Raw genomic sequence first — 17,863 nt, 5'->3', positions numbered from 1 at the left:
GGCAAGGTACGCTCGGGCCTGATTGGAAATTTTTATTTTCATTGCTATGAGGTTCGGCCTCATTTCCCCTGTGCTGCGCTGATGAGTTCACAAAGAACGAAACAGCATGCTGTCCGCAGATTGAGTATACAATGTAATACTGTATACATATATGGGAAAATAAATACTTGAGTAGGAGAGATAAACATCACGCTACAAGTGTGAAATTATTATCTCTGTGTTTGTATTTCGTCGTCCCAGCAATATTTTTTTTGGTTGCACTGCTGGATCAAGAAATTCTCCATCACTCTCATCAGTCGAAAGATCGCGTTGCAAGAAGTACACGTATCAAAGAGGTATATGATAGGCAAAAACGTTGCCGAGTTGATCAACATCTCTAAAAATTTAATGGAAAGCCGAGATTAAAAGTGTCAAGATGACTGTACTCTTGCAATACAAGAGCACACACGCCAGTTTAGCCAGGGTATTCATGTCAGGGTCTCTTTCCATTCCCATTCCACATGCACACGTACATGTACAATACACGTGGAACGTTTTTAATGACCAATCAAGTGATTCCACTCAAAATTATCCTGTGAGTTGTTATTGTGTATGTGATCAAAGCCCAATGTTTGTATAATATGTACAGTCCAAGAGGCGAGCGATTATATCATGATGTATTTGCTGGTAGCGTCTGCATTCTCTGTTCGTCCAATCAGATGAAACAAGCGCGGCTGGCTGATCTCCTCATCAGTACACCAGCGGTCCTGGTGATGGCTGAACATGGTTTAGACGCGGTGTAGGAGTGTCCCATAAGCCTGGCAACCAGGAGGATATCTGCAGCGGGCGAAAACAAGAGAAACACTTTTAAAACGCATCGAGGGATAATCATCGGCGACAAGCCTTTAGCACAATCATGTTTTTTTCCAAAGGACACAAGTCAAGTCTTGATCATACAGTAATAAAGGATTAATTTGGTAACGTCCATGGGCAAGGCCAATGGTACTACAATGTAGTTCAACACAACGCCAAACGCTGCTATGATCTCTTATCTCTTAACAATTTTACGGTTTCCTCGCGCAACATACAATGTTCCTGTGCACCTAAATTCAGTGTATACAGTAGAGTGGACACCGGCACGGGAAGGGAAGACACACAGACTAAACTATTTCCAAAATGGCCAACGCACATAGAATGTCAAGGCGTACAGTGCACAACGAGTCTGCCCTGTCTATCGCACGTACCTCATATTGGTTTACGGCCGACCAGATATTTGCCGCTGGCATGGGCTCTGGATCCCAAGGGAACAGCGTTGAGATGGGATCAGCTGGGAGTGTGGTAAGCGGAAAATTGGCGACTTGCCGGCCCCCTGTTTCTACATCCAACACGTGTTCGTTGCCAGGTCGGCAACAATGCGGCATCAGATGCGCTGAAACAGTTGCAGCAAGGCAGTCGGTCTGGCTGGGCATACGGGCAGCTGCTCGTTGGGGAAAACCCTGCTCTTGCTGGGTTGTGATGTCCACTCGTTGTGTGCACGAAGAGGTTGAACTGGGTGCACTACTTGCGATTGGAACGGGCATAGAGCTAGAGGAATTGGTCGACACGTTGGGTGAAACACAATCTGTTGAGGGCAACAGAGCGTCGCTGGGTGCTGACACAGGAAACTCAGTATTCTGGCGTGCCATTTGAAGACTTTCAATTGATTCGTCAGTGGCCTCATTGTGCTGTGAAACACGATCTGCGCCTTTCATATCAAGGGGTACACCGGGTAAAAGTGGCGCCTCTGCCGCACATGCGGATGGCGTACAGGGGCCACCGGGTGACTTTCCACCCGACATGGCACAAGGGGCAGGGCTTGTCCCATGAGCGTCGAGGATGCTCCGAAGATCCTGTATATATAACTGAGCGCGTTCAAGAGTCTGCAGTTGCGATAGCTTCATCCCATGATCGAACGTCACACGGTCTGAGAGGCGATCGAATGCATCATGTATCTGCTGGTACCGTCTGCGTTCTCTTATAGTAGCAGAAGCCCTGCGGTGGCTAGAAGAAGGTCCGTTCATCATTTTCCTATTCGCTAGAGATCTGCTCTTCGCCATCATTAATAATAGTTAACACTCAGTGGATATGGTGGTCACTCACGAGCCGATCGAAATCTGATAATCATTCAGTGCTTAGGTCTACGAAAACTGCGTGTGGTGACATTTGCGAACTTGCAATTTATACACTTCCGGTGATCAAGATGCGTGAGTGTGAGCGCTGATATTTCTCGTTCTCGTGCTCATAATTGTTACCATCCAAGCAGCCTGGCCTCTCCTCGCCTGTGTCAGGCTTGCGCATCTGCCACTCAGCAGAATGTGTTGACGATTGCTTGGTGCAAAAGCTCGTGCGGAAGATGTCTAATGGCAGTAATGCTGCCAGCGCACAAGAATTGGATTTCCCTCGCCTTTTTGACAACACAATGTAATTATGTTGCAAACTGCTATTTCAAGGCGTGCTGAGTACCCCGGGTCACCTCGGGTTCAGGAAGTTGGAGAAGGAAAAGGCACACAGCAGAAAGAAAATTGGCAAGCGTTCAGAGAATCGTCGAGATGTATGCAGAGATGCAGTTCAGTGTTATCGTCTCCTGGAGTTCAGGCACTAATCCCGTCCCTGCACACTGCCTAGTACGCATTACACACGCACATCTACATCTACATTGCATGGATATGTTACTCGACTTGAATTACCAGTTGAACAGTTCGAAGTACATGTATGCATGGAGAGGGATCCACAAACCTGAGGGACAGACATTCGCCATAACATGGAGTCTGGAGATGCTTTCAAATACCCTCAGGATTGGTCACAGATCAGCAGATTTGAACTCGAAAACGCAACCCCGAACCAGCCCATCGCTACGCAATAGGGATTTTCAGAAACATGTAGATAGCCCTTAGTCAGCCACCAGTCGATATTGTATTATTTTTATTATGCATTATGAGGCAGAAGCGGCCCAGCCCCTTTCAATTGTGAACACCTTCCCGAATTTACACCTGTTGCCATTTGCACCTGGCAACTGTTGAGTTCCCCAACGTCCCCTCTTCACTTACAAGTTACATTGTCCATTGCAGATGCCTTTTTGTTTGCGTTGAGACAGTCAGTGTCACTAAAAAAAAGTCACAATGCATTGCAGCTTCGTTCGTACGACGGTGGCTGAACATCCGCCGGCACCTCAAGTAGAGCAGTACAATAGAGTCTGGTGCGGAACATTGCGCCCTTTCCAGCCGTCAATCGAAGCGCGGCGAAATTATTCAGACGTGCAGGGAATATCTGTCTTCCTCGACGAATTCAGAAAGCTGGTGACTCGTGACATTTCGTGCTCCTTGTCGTGCGAACATGAAGGTACAATGTACATGTAAAACAAACGCCAGTGTTCACCTGGTCATTCCATGCATATTCAACGTTCCTACCAGATCAATAAAGTACAGTCTGGCACAATCCGTACTACTGAGTAGCTTACATGTATCTATTGTGTGTTGGAGTGTCAGCAGGTACATAATCATTGTACATGACTATTTGGCCTTAACAAAACACTTGAAAATCCAACACACACTTCTACGCGTAAGTGCTAGTTCTTAAAGCCTGTTGTTAGGTCTAAGTGCTGCAATCGTAAACTTCACAAAGTATTCTGGTTGCAAGGCGTTCGGCATACATTGTATGCCATTGTCGAAGTGGTAAAAAAGTAAGTAAAAGTCAATTATCGTGTCCGTTCCCGAAGGGAACTCACGACGGCCGCTAACACCCCGTAAACCCTATCGACGTGGTATGTCACCGTGAAGTTGAGAAAGAAATCACGTGTGCGTAATATTGAGAAGACGTCCGAATATGCTTCGACTACATTATTTAGATAGGAACGAGAAAATCGATTCTGGGTTTTCAATAATATTTTTGTTATAAAATACACAGTAATACATGTCAAACAAGTAACGTAGTTGCGTGATGTCTGCGGCCTTCATCCTATTCATACCTATATTATTTGTTATCACAATTAATTAATTCACACAAATTGAGTGTCAGCTTACACACATAACAATCATTTCTATTATAATAATCATACCGCTTGCATTTTCAAATTTGGACTCCACGGAGAATATCAAAGTTTTAGGAAATTAGAGGCCACATGCCACGTACTGCTCTTTTCTCTCCGAAACTCAACAATTGCAATTGCAATTGCTATCTATCTATCTATCTCTGTCTCTTCTATCTCTGTCTCTCTGTGTCTCTCTGTGTCTCTCTCTCTGTCTCTCTCTGTCTCTCTCTCTCTCTCTCTCTCTCTCTCTCTCTCTCTCTCTCTCTCTCTCTCTCTCTCTCTCTCTCTCTCTCTCTCTCTCTCTCTCTCTCTACTACTACTATCTCTCTCTCTCTCTCTCTCTCTCTCTCTCTCTCTCTCTCTCTCTCTCTCTCTCTCTCTCTCTCTCTCTCTCTCTCTCTCTCTCTCTACTACTAGTACTCTCTCTTCTCTCTCTCTCTCTCTCTCTCTCTCTCTCTCTCTCTCTCTCTATCTCTCTCTCTCTCTCTCTCTCTCTCTCTCTCTCTCTCTCTCTCTCTCTCTCTCTCTCTCTCTCTCTCTCTCTCTCTCTCTTCTCTCTCTCTCTCTCTGTCTCTTCTCTGTCTCTGTCTCTCTCTCTCTCTCTCTCTTCTCTCTCTTCTCTCTCTCTCTCTCTCTCTCTCTCTCTCTCTCTCTCTCTCTCTCTCTCTCTCTCTCTCTCTCTCTCTCTCTCTCTCTCTCTCTCTCTCTCTCTCTCTCTCTCTCTCTCTCTCTCTCTCTCTCTCTCTCTCTCTCTCTCTCTCTCTCTCTCTCTCTCTCTCTCTCTCTCTCTCTCTCTCTCTCTCTCTCTCTCTCTCTCTCTCTCTCTCTCTCTCTCTCTCTTTCTTTCTCTCTCTCTTTCTCTCTCTCTGTCTCTCTCTCTCTCTCTCTCTCTCTCTCTCTCTCTCTCTCTCTCTCTCTCTCTCTCTCTCTCTCTCTCTCTCTCTCTCTCTCTCTCTCTCTCTCTCTCTCTCTCTATTTCTCTCTCTATTCCTCTCTCTCTCTCTCTCTTGAAATTTGTATAGACCCAAACCGATCATCAGCGTTGATTATTCACTCGAAATATGATCGTGGAAGGAAACTGGCATGTTGAAGTTTGCTTTGAGGCCAGAGTCAATCGAACTGAGCCACTCCTTTGTGTTGACCCATTGCCTCCAAGTTGCCCAATCTTTCGCTTCAAATCAGAGGTGGCTCCAAACCGGACAGGTTCTAGAGTGCACGTCAAATTCACTCTGGGTCTGATATAATTAGGTAATTGCTATCGCTCCACGACGGCCAGTACAGAGTAACAATAAGCCTTGTGTGTGCTTTCATTAGTTTTGATTGGTATGCGGTGCTTTATTGGCGAGAGGCGAGCCGCTGTTTAGTTTCCACGACAGTTCGCAGAAAACATTTTCGACGAACGACTGTTCGTCGAATCCTGTTCGCCCCCAAGCCATTTCGTTGACTGGCCCATTAGGTGAGTGTCCTTTTCGACGTGTGAACTTCTCGCCGAGTGACAGGTTAGACGAAAGGTATTTTCATCGACAACCTCTGTCGAGGCGTGGGAATTTCGTCGAATGGCACGAAATCGCCCTGTATATATACCTAACAAAACCAAACGAAGGGAAAGGGAAATGTGCAAATGCAAGGCGAACATTGGGCTGAGAGCACGCCTGAGAGCACTGGTAAGCTCATTTTGAAGGCAGACCATCACTGAAATTCTTGCGCGGAATTGCCAACCTGTCATATCCAAATGTGTGAGGAGAATCCTGACAGAAATCCTTGTTTGTTTGCTCGATCATCAAGGAACAAGACCTACATACATGTACATGTATATGTAGCTCAGCTCAATGATCCTTCTTTGCTTTCTCTGTTGCCGCCTCGCAACATGGCTATGTCCCTTCATTTTCATCTACATGTACATATGTATGTTTTACACCTGTGTGTGTGTGTGTGTGCACTGGAAACACCACTTCATCTAAATCAAAGTTCCTGTAGGTATGACTATGAGGTGCTTCTGAAGCATGGTTTGAGTGGTTGTCCAACAGGCCAGGCGCTGAAAAGACAACTCGTCTAAGGGGGGAGTCGACGAAAAGACCAGTCGTCGAACAAGGTTGTCGGCGAACGGGGTTGTCGTCGAATAGGTTTCGACGAACTGTCGTTCGACCAACAGGTTGTCCGCGAACAATCGTGACACCTTACCTGCGACAAGAAGTTGATTTTTCGAAAGTCGTAAAACTCAAGTCGCAGTGCGAAGCAACACGTCAAAAACTCACCTGCTTGGTATGGCGCTTCTGCCTTTTTTCTGGTCATCGCAGAGCCATGAAATTTTGGTTCGGAGTATAACACATCGTAGTCTCACTGTGACATAATAATAATAATATTGTGTTTTCTAATCAAAATACCAAGAGAGAAAGGGAATAACGAGTCCGTTCCGGTTTGCAACCTACATGTATGTCCTAGTATTTGAAACCGTCGCCTCTACATGTACATGATGATGATGATGATGATGATGATGATGATGATGATGATGATGATGATGATGATGATGATGATGATGAAGCCACTTCTTTGGGCAAACAAAACACAATTTCCCAAGATGAAGGAGTGGAACCCTACACAAATAATAGTTTAAATGAATCCAACGCAAAGATCGTTTTTCCATGAAATACAACAATTGAACACAATTACATGCTTAATGATGATGATGATTGTACATGACATGATGCAGCGGCGTGCTCGGCCCCCCAACTAGGGGGGTGCACGGGAGCCGAGGGGAGCTCCCCCGGCAATTTTCTGCAATTTGTTTGCAACCTTTCTTGAATTTTAGAGCATATTTGCATACATTACAATTGCAATTACCCAGATTGAAAATTTTAGGGGGGTGCATGTGCCCCCGTGCCCATCGCCCAGCACGCGCCTGTGCACATGTGATGTAGTACTACAGATCTAGACTACAGACTCTGTAGATCTACTGCCAGTAGATCTACACTGGCTAGACTCAGTAGGTCTAATCTGTACAGTCACAACCGCTATTGATTATGTACATGCACGTGATCGTGAGTGTAGTACTGTACCATGCGTCCTGTGCCGGCTGTGGACGTAGCAGAGTCTGGGCCAGTACAACCCAAAGCATGCAGCAAGTACTACAATGATTGTACAGGACAATGATTGTACAGGACAATGTTCGTGGCAAAGTCATTTTTCTACTTCTAGTTTTGTAGTGTTTGAAATGAATAGTGTTTGAAATGAATAAATCGGTACCCTGAATCCTACAGCAATAACAGTTCTGCTTGTTCGCCGCTGGTAGGAGAATGGCTGCTTGGTGTTCCATAGAGCGATTCGTTGTCGTTGCGCTAATGAGCGTGTAAGTCGGTACGACATGTTGACCGTTACTTAGGGGCGTTATCAAATTTGCTGAATACCATTATTGTAGAGAAAACCTCAGGCAGGAGTGCGAGGTAACTAACCTCCATTATGTTACTAGCTGGGAGTGTGTCTCTGATTGGTTCTGAGAATCCCAGCGTGGCGTTCTTCAGCTGTCTCTGTACCGCACCATAGCGAGATGAAACGAACTGCTCGGTTCAGAGATCAGCTGGTCTACAAAAATATTTTATTGTAAAGCGTGACATGATGGTTACTACTATGGCCACAGATTTCGTTAACTCAACGAAAATGTATGAAAAATGTTCTTCTGTCTTGCATCGAGATACGGCTCTGATTTCATCTTCCGTTAAAATTATTTTTAATTTGTGGATCAATTATTTGAACGGCCGATCCTCATTCTTTCCAAAAAGACCATATTCTGTCCTTAGAGATGAGGTCTCCTAGATATCCACACTGCAGGCTTTGTTTCCGTACATAGCAATAAAAATCCAGGGGAGAGGAGGGGAGTGCGCAACTACCCAGTACTGGGACAGAGGGAGGGTAGCGTAGGATAGGGTACCAAGCGACATTCGACATTGCGTGATGCCCATCGCACGTGTATCAAAACAAAAACTTTATAAAATCGCTCACACAACCCCGTTATCACATGGACGCAGTGCACACCTGGCTTCTATAGTCCATTCTATTAAGCTTGAGTTGTGCCCACCTCATCTCATGTGTTTTAATTGGTTCTCTTCTCTAAGAACTAGAAACTCACTCTTACTCCCTAAGTGTAACTCATCCACTCTTTTGCGCTCCCCTCTCTTTATTGCTTATTCTGTTTGGCTCACTCTACCCAGAGAAGTTAAGGACCTGACCTCACTCCGCCTGTTTAAGATCCGTGCCGCCCCTTATTTACTACGACATGCATAGCTCATTATCCACATGATCATTGCGTCTCTGTGTTTTTCACTGTTTTTATTTGACATTATCTTTCTCTTTCTTTACGGAGTTGTTGCTGTTCATTTTGCTACTCTTTCTTTTTCCCTCCCCTTACTTTTATTTATTGCCGTGGTTGGCAATCACCCACTCTCTTTAACATTGGCCGGTGTTTCCACCGAGTCTTGAGATGTTGTAATAAATATATAAATATAAAAACATAAAAACAAAAAAACACAAAATAATACACTACGTCTCCAACCTAAGAAAACATAATTTCATGACTGCCGACTCTGCCAACTCTGCCGTTGGTGGGCGTCGTTGCACAGCTGTGGCCCACTCCTTGTCTAAGAGCGTGTATTCGTGCTTTTTTGTTCCACCCGTAGCTTTCTGCAAGGTCCGCACGAGGCCAGAGCAGAGTTCACGCGCTATATCTTTTCCGATACGGAAGTGGGCCGTTATCAGGCGCGCTGCCTGGACGGGTCTCCCAGTGGCTTCTTCTACGAGAGAGGCGCTCTGAACACCAAGTGGGTCTTCTATCTGGAAGGTGAATGACCTGAAATTCCGAGCATGTTGTATTTTGGGGGCACGGATGCACACACACACACACACACACACACACACACACACACACACACACACACACACACACACACACACACACACACACACACACACACACACACACACACACACACACACACACACACACACACACACACACACACACACACACACACACACACACACACACACACACACACACACACACACACACACACACACACACACACACACACACACACACACACACACACACACACACACACACACACACACACACCCACACCCACACCCACACCCACACCCACACACACACACACACACACACACACACACACACACACACACACACACACACACACACACACACACACACACACACACACACACACACACACACACACACACACACACACACACACACACACACACACACACACACACACACACACACACACACACACACACACACACACACACACACACACACACACACACACACACACACACACACACACACACACACACACACACACACACACACACACACACACACACACACACACACACACACACACACACACACATACACACACACTCACACACAGCTGAATGCCAATGCTAGGCAGCCACACCCCCCCCCCCCACAACAAATAGTTTGTTCAGCGACCCTTCGTCGCCCGTGCGTAATGCATTTTTACAAGTGAGACGTCATGTTGCGCCCAGGCATTGCTGCACCATAGAGGCAAGAAAATTGTAAGTTTTCTGTATTCATTGCTTGAGGGAATAGAAAATAAAGTCGAGGCCCTAGGTCGGCGGAGCTCCCTAAACCTCGCCACCACTGCCACGATTCAGGTTGTGCGTGCTTCCCCTAGCTGCATCTCATGTTTGGCATTAAGTGGTCTTTGTAAAAAATAAAATAAAATAAAAAAGGAAAATCTGAAGAAAAATTCGACTGTTACCTACGGGACTCTAACCAGGGACGGTCGCCTGTCGCCAGCAGGTTTTGTGTATGTTGCATAATCGTCAACGGTGATTTGTGTACCTGCTTCAGGTGGTGGACTATGCGATTCTCAAGAGACATGTCAGAGCCGCTCGCACGGTAGTCTCGGCTCGTCCACCAAGTGGGGTGAGTCGTTCGGGGGAGGTGGCCTGCTGTCCAACGAGCAGTCGGAGAATAACGGCTTCTACAACTGGAATCGCATCTACGTCCCTGTAAGCTGTGTGAACTCGGATAGGGTTGGGGGGGGGGGGGTATGTGTGAATGTGTGGGATGGAGTGCGGGTGTGTGAGAGAAACAGAGAGAGAGAGAGAGAGAGAGAGAGAGAGAGAGAGAGAGAGAGAGAGAGAGAGAGAGAGAGAGAGAGAGAGAGAGAGAGAGAGAGAGAAAGAGAGAGAGAGAGAAAGAGAGACAGTGACCGTATATTATGTACTTACTTTTGTGAGACTACCTATACTATAATGCCTGTCTATGACGCGACTAGCACAATGATAATCATGATGTGTATACTTGCCGGTTGCTGTTGTACACAGCAGCCAGGCAAGCACAGTAAATTATAATTGCCGTAGCACTCTGGATAGATTTGGGAGAGGTGCATGTGTCACTCTCCATACTCCGTCGCTCCATGACTCTCTAGACAAGGGTATGGACGTATGGCTGATAGCAGGTGTCCATAATCCCCCAGAGTGCGCAAATTTACGGATCAGATCTGGGACGGCGAACTCCGTGTTGCACGTCATGGTGTGACATCATGAGTAGGGGAAGTGTGTCCGTGGTGGAGCGCATCGTCGGAAAGACACAAGTCCAACCCAAAAAACAACGTACATCACGGATTACACCGTCCCACAACCCCATCCCAGTTGCGCACTCGGGGGGATTATAAACTCTTGCTGATAGTGTGTGCTAATCGTGTGTATGCATGCGTGTGTGAATGTGGATGCGTTTGGGTGGGTATGTGTTCATGTGCATGCGTATGCGGGTGTTTGTGTGGGAGGGTATGTGTTTATGAGCGTGTGTATGTTCAATGTGTGCGTGTGTGTGTGCGTGTGTGTGTATATGTTTGCACGTGCATTTGTTTTTCTCAGTACTGCGGAGGAGACCTTCACTCCGGACAGAGAACCCAGCCAAACGAGTGGAACGTGTACTTCTCAGGACACTTGACAATCGTCGCCATAGTGAAGCAGTTGCGAGTGTACGGTGGAATCGACAAGTAAGCACTGGACCTTTAGCTAACTGTGACTGGCAGCCAAATCTCTGTGGCTGTCGCGGAGTGGTGTGCTCTCTCAATCGCTTTCTAAGCCGTGTTCGAGCTGTTGCTGGATTCAGTGTTCCCTGGCTACTACTTGATTTCTGCTTTTTTTAAATGCGTTGTGAGTGCCTGCCCTAATCTTTATAATTATGCCACCACCACTGAGCTAGGCTTTCAAGTAGAGTTATTGGATGCAGTGGCTGTCAACAGCAACATAATCATAGTTAACTGAGCCCTGGGAAGCGTCTATATACCTGTGTTTCTCAATCTCCCTCTCCCCTTCTCTCTCTCTCTCTCTCTCCTTCCCCCTCTCTCTCTCTCTCTCTCTCTCTCTCTCTCTCTCTCTCTCTCTCTCTCTCTCTCTCTCTCTCTCTCTCTCTCTCTCTCTCTCTCTCTCTCTCTCTCCCTCCCTTCCTCTACCCCCCCCCCCCCCCCGCTCTCTCTCTCTCTGTCAGTCTCTCTCCCTCTCGTTCTCTATCCATGTCCTGAAAACAATTTGTTGAATGTAATGCGGCAATATATGGCAGCATCAACTCGGGCGTCGGAAGGTAGTTTATAGTGGTACGGTCAGCGTTTTATTGGTTTCCAGGCACGTGGAGCCAAGAGTGGTATGGTCAATACCGTAGTGACGTAGCGCGTTCGGCTCCCCTGATCCAGTATTGCTCCTCTTCTACAGTGTGCCTCTCTATTGATACTGTCGTAATCAATGCATGTTCCAGCTTAACTAACCTTCCCTGGTACTTGACTGTGTGGACAATCATCAGTCCTATTCTAACGTATTGTTGCATATGTATTGCATGGCCTTCTGCTGCACGTTTGTTCTCCAGTGCAACAGATATCCTGGTGAGCGGAGAGTCTGCTGGCGGCATAGGGGCTTTCGAGCATGTCGACTTCTTTGCGTCTGAATTTCCAAAGGCGCACGTTCGAGGCACTCCACAAGGTACGTGGACCAGCCAGGATTTTTGCCTCCTGAAGGAATTCACGTGGCTGACTTGATTGCAAATTGATGTTCAGCTGCGCCAAGAGAAGCCACTTTAGTATAAATTGTGGTATAGCTAATGAGCTAGGTTTCTGCTGCGTAATCTTTGGAAGCTAATTTCCATTGAACAGATACGAAAGTACTGGTTGATGAATAGCTGTTCTCAATTTCTCTCTTTCAGTAAACATGGTGTTTTGCTGATGACTGAGCCCTATGCTATGTTACATTTGGTGTTGACTACTTTTCCAATGAACAGATAAGAGTTTGCTGGCTGATGAGTAGCACGAGATGTTTTTGATTTCTGTTTTTCAGGTGGTTACTACTTCCCAGTGGTCGGGGCACCTCAAACCTATCAAGAGTTTGTTGCCAAGCAGCCCGCACCCAATAGGACCAGCGCCTTGTTCGATCTGTACAACGCCAGTGTCAACGCAGCCTGTCTTGCAGCAAACCCATCCAGTGCTTTCCAGTGCGGACCTGCCAATCTCGACTACATGATCAACTACCTTCAAGTAGGTGTGCTCAACGTGTGCTCAACGTTTGCTCAATGTGTGTGTGTGTGTTTGTTGTGTGTGTGTGTGTGTGTGTGTGTGTGTGTGTGTGTGTGTGTGTGTGTATGTGTGTGTTTGTATGTGTGTGTGTGTGTGTGTGTGTGTTTGTATGTGTGTGTGTGTGTGTTTGTATGTTTGTGTGTGTGTGTGGGGGGGGGGGGGGTGTGTGCGCGTGTGTGCGCGTGTGTGCATGTGATGGCCATACGTGTGTGTGTTGTGTGCGAACATTCAAACGTAGATGCAGTTGTAAGCACCTGGCAGTGTATTCTGCATGCTTAACCCTCGGGCATTTGTAGCGGTGTGTTCTGTATGCACTACAACTACATGTATGTCTGACCTCTAGTACTGCTCATCCCATGTTAGCTTGCACTCTTGCTACTTACATATCCATGTGGCCTTGTCCAAGTTTGTTGCCTTTGTGAGCATATGTAAAGCATCACTAACCCAATGCTGTAGACAGCAAGCTGTTTCGGCCATAAAGGCTCCTCATCAGTACGGCATCACTAAAATAACCCCGTGCCTGGAGAACATATACTCTGTTGCTGTAGTTGGTTTGCTCAAAACAATACATGTAGCTTTCCGCAGGTCTTCTTAGATCACACCAATCTCTGTCGTCGCCATACAAGGGCTGAAGAAACAAACTAACTACAATGTACATATACCGCCTCCAGACTTGAACCAGCTACCTCCACCACTAGGCTATTGTGCTTGTGACTCATCCTTTTTTCTTTCCTTCACTTGTGGGTGTATGGCAATTCGCATCAGGAATGTGAACCGATTTTCGTGTCCTCTTTTCTTGCTCAACTTCATCCTTGAACAGACTCCCGTGTTTGTCGCCGAGAATCAGTTTGACAAGCAGCAGATCTTCGAGCGTATGGGATGTCCTGAAAAGGTGGGTGTTCCTATACAGCCATGGTGACACGCTGCAATGTGCTGTGCGATGTGCGTATGCATGCATGCGCATGAGTGTGTGTGTGTGTGTGTGTGCGTGTGTGTGTGTGTGTGTGTGTGTATGTGTTGCCAACGGGCTCGGCTGCTTGAAGGTGTATTGTTGTACCTACCACCTTTGTTGGTTTCAGGGTTCATATACTTTCTATTTGAAGTATACATACCTGTTAACCATGGACTGCTTCTGGCTAGATTAACTCTTGTGTAATCAATGGTGCTAGTGAAGCTTATATCCGATCCATTCTGATTTAGCCACCCACACTAGTACCAAGTATTGCCTTCACTGGGGGCAGGAGTATCTGCAGTTGGATCCCGGGACGGATACCCTGATGCCGTCAATCCTTTTTCTGCACCTTGTCCTCACCCACCTACTGAGGTGTGGTGAGTCCATAAGTGGGGTCATTTCAAGTCCACCCTAGTTTGGGGATTTCAGGGGGTGTCGGCCGCTGGGTGGTTCAATGGCCAATTGAGTCATCTTTCCAAGATTCCTTTTGAGTCTCTCTCCCCTCTCCCGGGGAGACCCACGTGACCAATGTTGGCAGTGAGCAAGTACAAGTGTGTGTGTGTGTGTGTGTAGGGTGTGTGTGTGTGTGTGTGTGTGCGTGCGTGTGTTCGCACGATGCATGGTGCAGGGGCTGTGTACCCAAGCTTGTTGTTACCGAGCCCTCTGCAGTTTTTTGTGTACTGTGTGGTCCAATCACGTGAACAATTTGGTGGTCTATTATATCCAGGCATACAGCTGCAGCTGAAATTGATTTTCCAACTCAACTGAATAGTAGTTTATCCTGTAATACTACGGAGGATTAGCAAGACGAAATTCGCGTTCGCGTTCGCAAACATTTTTCAGTTCGCGAACTGGATTGCGAACTTTCGCATTTTTCTTTCGGAAAAGTAATCGTAACACGAATCGCGGATCAGGGCAGTCATAAATTTACCACGCTGTACTGTCTGCTAATCCTCCGTACTCTCAAGGATATGCTAACAACGCGCCTCTGTACAGTAGAGTAGACAAACATTAATGTCAGCAAAGCTGCGCTGCACTTAACAGTGTGTTTGACATAACCCGATCACAAGTTTCTCAAATTCCATGCTGCACAGTAAGTTTCAGTTTCACGGGATATCTCGTGGCAAATCCGTCCTCAGTGTAAATATGGACGAATAAAATTTGCAACACGGCCCGGTGTACTTTTTCTCTTTCTCAATACATTCTCGTCTTTCCTGCTCTATCTGTTTTTGCTGGTGCTCTGCTCCAGCAAACTGCAGAGGTCGAAGCCTACATCAAGTACTACGGGGAGCTGATGATGGCTGCGATGGCCAAGAAAGTGATTGGCTCTTCACTTGGTCATGGCCTGTACTTTCCTGCGTGCCTACAGCACACAGGTCAGTGATGATGCCTGGGAGAAAGCAGGGGCGTAGCAGGTCCCCCATTTAGGCGGGTTGTGGGGGGGGGGGGGTGCAAGGCCGCATATCGTTATGTGTAGGATGGCTGGTGCATGTCATCACGGTCATTATGTGCATGCTGAACCTAGATGTAGGTCAATACTTTTAGGTGGGGGGGGGGGGGGGGTGCATATGCCCCCCGTGGCCAATGCGGCCTACACGCCTCAGAATGACATTATCAAACGTATTGTGATGTACACTCAACCCGATGAATAACAAATTCTACTATCATAACTCACTTCGGATCTATAGTCCTTTTCAAAAAGATTAGCAATCAGGTTTTGGTCTTAACAAGTATGAAGATAAGGGAAATTTGGACAACAAAGTACAAAGAATGGCTTGTTAGGACACGGCAAATTGTTCTGTGAAGGTTTCGGAACAATTGGACCAGCTGTTAAGGAGTTAGAATTTCGGTCAGGTTTCCGGCCTTTTCCCATGGTTTACAATTTGCCGTGGATGTCAGTATCGATTTTTTATCAAAACCCACGATTTATCCTTTCCTTTTTGGCCTTGTGGTTATGAATGCTGTCTGCTGACCATGAAGTTGTGAGTTCAAATCCCAAACTATCTTCAAGTCAAACTTTTTTTTCATTGTTTTGGTGATCACGCTGGTACAAAAAGTACAAGCCAAAGAAGGTGGCTGCGCCAAACGACTTGTTGTTGGAACTCGCGTTTCCTGCCGAACTTACTGACACTTGACTGGTTCACGCCATGTGAACACACCCACAACACTGAAACGGTGTGAGTAAACACGGAAGTCATTGCGCTGTAGCTACGTGTTGTTGAATACAACGGCACATCGGTCGATCGATTTCTCTCTGAGAATTATTTTAGTATTTCAAGATTGCCAATTTATTTGAATTTAGGAGTCAACGCCGTCTTCTATCAGCTTTCACAGGCGTCTGCTTTTCTCAAAATATCCTCGAAGTCACACGGATAGCTTTGCCAAGTCATGGCCTTGGGAATGAGTCTGTCGATGTCGTTTTCGTCACATCGTGAGAGCAAATTGCATCGCAGCTCAAAGAAATTGGGCACGAAACGAATTGGGACCCATCCCGCTCGTCAACATTTACCACACTTTCGACATGTCCTCTCTGACTCCATATCGATACGAGGAAGAACTAGTTTGTTGTAAACCAGACGTTCATGTACCGACGTGAGTGAGTTGTCATTTTTCATGCTTTGACGCGGATTATTTCTTCGAGTTCACAGTGAGTTTTTCCAGCCAGCTCTCGAGCGCGCATACGGTAAGACGGCAAACTCCGCGGGCGATCACCAGGATTGCTAAGGATTGCTAATCTTTTTGAAACTTACTGTAGGCACCATTTTTCATCATGCGTTCAACCTCACGGGTTTGGGTAATTTCCTGATAGCGAAACCTTTTGTAATGCATGATCGAGAGATATTATTTGCGATGTTCACTGTCGATGGTTCTGTTTGCTGGCGTTTCTGCAGGTGATCTGGATAACCCCTACAAAACGCTGCCCATCGATGGTGCAACGTATGGTCAAGCCCTAGAGAGCTGGTATTTCGGCACGCACTCCTACAGCCACGTGGTGTATGAGAACAAAACCATGCCGCACTGCTGAGCGGCGTCTGTGCGTGCTCTGTGCGTGCTCTTTGCACGCCATGTGCGCATGCACCACGAGTCTCCGTCGTGTCTGTGTCTGGACACTGAGCGGGCATCCCTGTGCATGCTCTGTGCGTGCACAGAGCATGCATGCCCCGCCGCTGAGTGGCATCGGTGTGCCCGCTCTGTGCACATGCACAATGTGTCGGAGAATGTGTGGACGCTGTGCGTTCATACTGTGCCTCAAGAAGGATCTTGAACGCATGAGCAGGTACCACCTTGTGTTTTTACGTTATTGTGCGATGCCCAGCCGCAAAGAGTGGTCTGGGTTTTCATGGTCATTGTTCAATGAATTTATTTGTACCCCTTTTTTCTATTCACCTCCCGCCGCTTAGGAGCTGCATCTGCGCCTTGATCCTAGAGGGTGGTGGCGTTCCTGCGGATGCGGAAAACTCGGCTTTCAGCCGCGTCTCACGTGAACCGTGATTTTTTTCCTTTGAAATAGAATCCCCATTGAAATACATGTAACGTTATCGTCAACGAAATAATTAATCACAAGAATAGTATTTATTTTGCATACATCAACCAAATTCATCCTAGCTGCTCATGACTGCATCCAACCTTTGTTCCCAGGTATTTATCCACTGTTGCGGATTCTCGATGAAGGGCTGTGATGTAGCGCCTTGAATCTAGAACACTTCCGGGCAAAATGATCTGTCAAGTTTCCCTGAGCAAAGTGCTTGCGGTATGATGTCTGGCTTGATCACACTGTTCTGTGTGGGACTTTTATAAGCTGTTCGGAGTATGTAAGCCATGGCTAAAATGCTTAATCTGAATGATTTATCCCTCCTCAAACTTTAAAATGAAGAACTACTTGTACAATTGTCATGGTCAATCTGAAGAGATTTACGACAAGATTCTGTTGAAAACGGTGTGGTTGTCGCGATCAATTTCTAAATTCAGTTAGACGACCGACCTTGGGTTTATTTGGGTTATTGATCATCCCATGAGTTAGTGGCATGACGTCAGTATCAGGCAAACGCTTTCACATTCTCTCCCAACAACCACATGTAGTACCGACACTGCAACAGGTCCAATGCTAGTCCAGCAGGCCATTGCCTTACGTCTTGATACTTGCGCCACTATCCTGCTAAATCAGTTCTGATTAGACTTTCGACAAGACAAGTAGAAAAAATTTGAAGAGTGAAGTGCTGTACTAGTACATGATGTACTGTA

At 46.5% G+C, this 17,863-nt stretch overlaps 2 protein-coding genes across 2 annotated transcripts; one reads left to right on the top strand and one right to left on the bottom strand.

Annotated features, from left to right (window-relative positions):
- Positions 1-460: 460 nt before the first annotated feature.
- Positions 461-2,103, bottom strand: LOC135812739 (myoblast determination protein 1 homolog 2-like). The gene is made up of 2 exons (XM_065325989.1): positions 1,224-2,103; positions 461-816 (listed from the first exon to the last, which is right to left on the bottom strand). Exons 1-2 carry the CDS (start codon positions 2,076-2,078, stop codon positions 730-732), a joined length of 942 nt encoding a protein of 313 aa, XP_065182061.1. The 5' UTR covers positions 2,079-2,103; the 3' UTR covers positions 461-729.
- Positions 2,104-7,261: 5,158 nt separating this feature from the next.
- On the top strand, positions 7,262-17,542 carry LOC135812102 (uncharacterized). Its single transcript, XM_065325430.1, has 9 exons — positions 7,262-7,391; positions 8,716-8,876; positions 9,948-10,108; positions 10,979-11,103; positions 11,970-12,082; positions 12,434-12,630; positions 13,490-13,561; positions 14,871-14,997; positions 16,513-17,542. Exons 1-9 carry the CDS (start codon positions 7,339-7,341, stop codon positions 16,644-16,646), a joined length of 1,143 nt encoding a protein of 380 aa, XP_065181502.1. The 5' UTR covers positions 7,262-7,338; the 3' UTR covers positions 16,647-17,542.
- The last annotated feature ends 321 nt before the right edge of the window (positions 17,543-17,863 follow it).

Source organism: Sycon ciliatum, chromosome 3 (assembly GCF_964019385.1).
Source record: "Sycon ciliatum chromosome 3, ocSycCili1.1, whole genome shotgun sequence".
Taxonomy (NCBI): Eukaryota; Metazoa; Porifera; class Calcarea; order Leucosolenida; family Sycettidae; genus Sycon; species Sycon ciliatum.
Note: the sequence above shows the minus strand (reverse complement) of the source record. Positions and strands in the feature narration are given on the sequence as shown.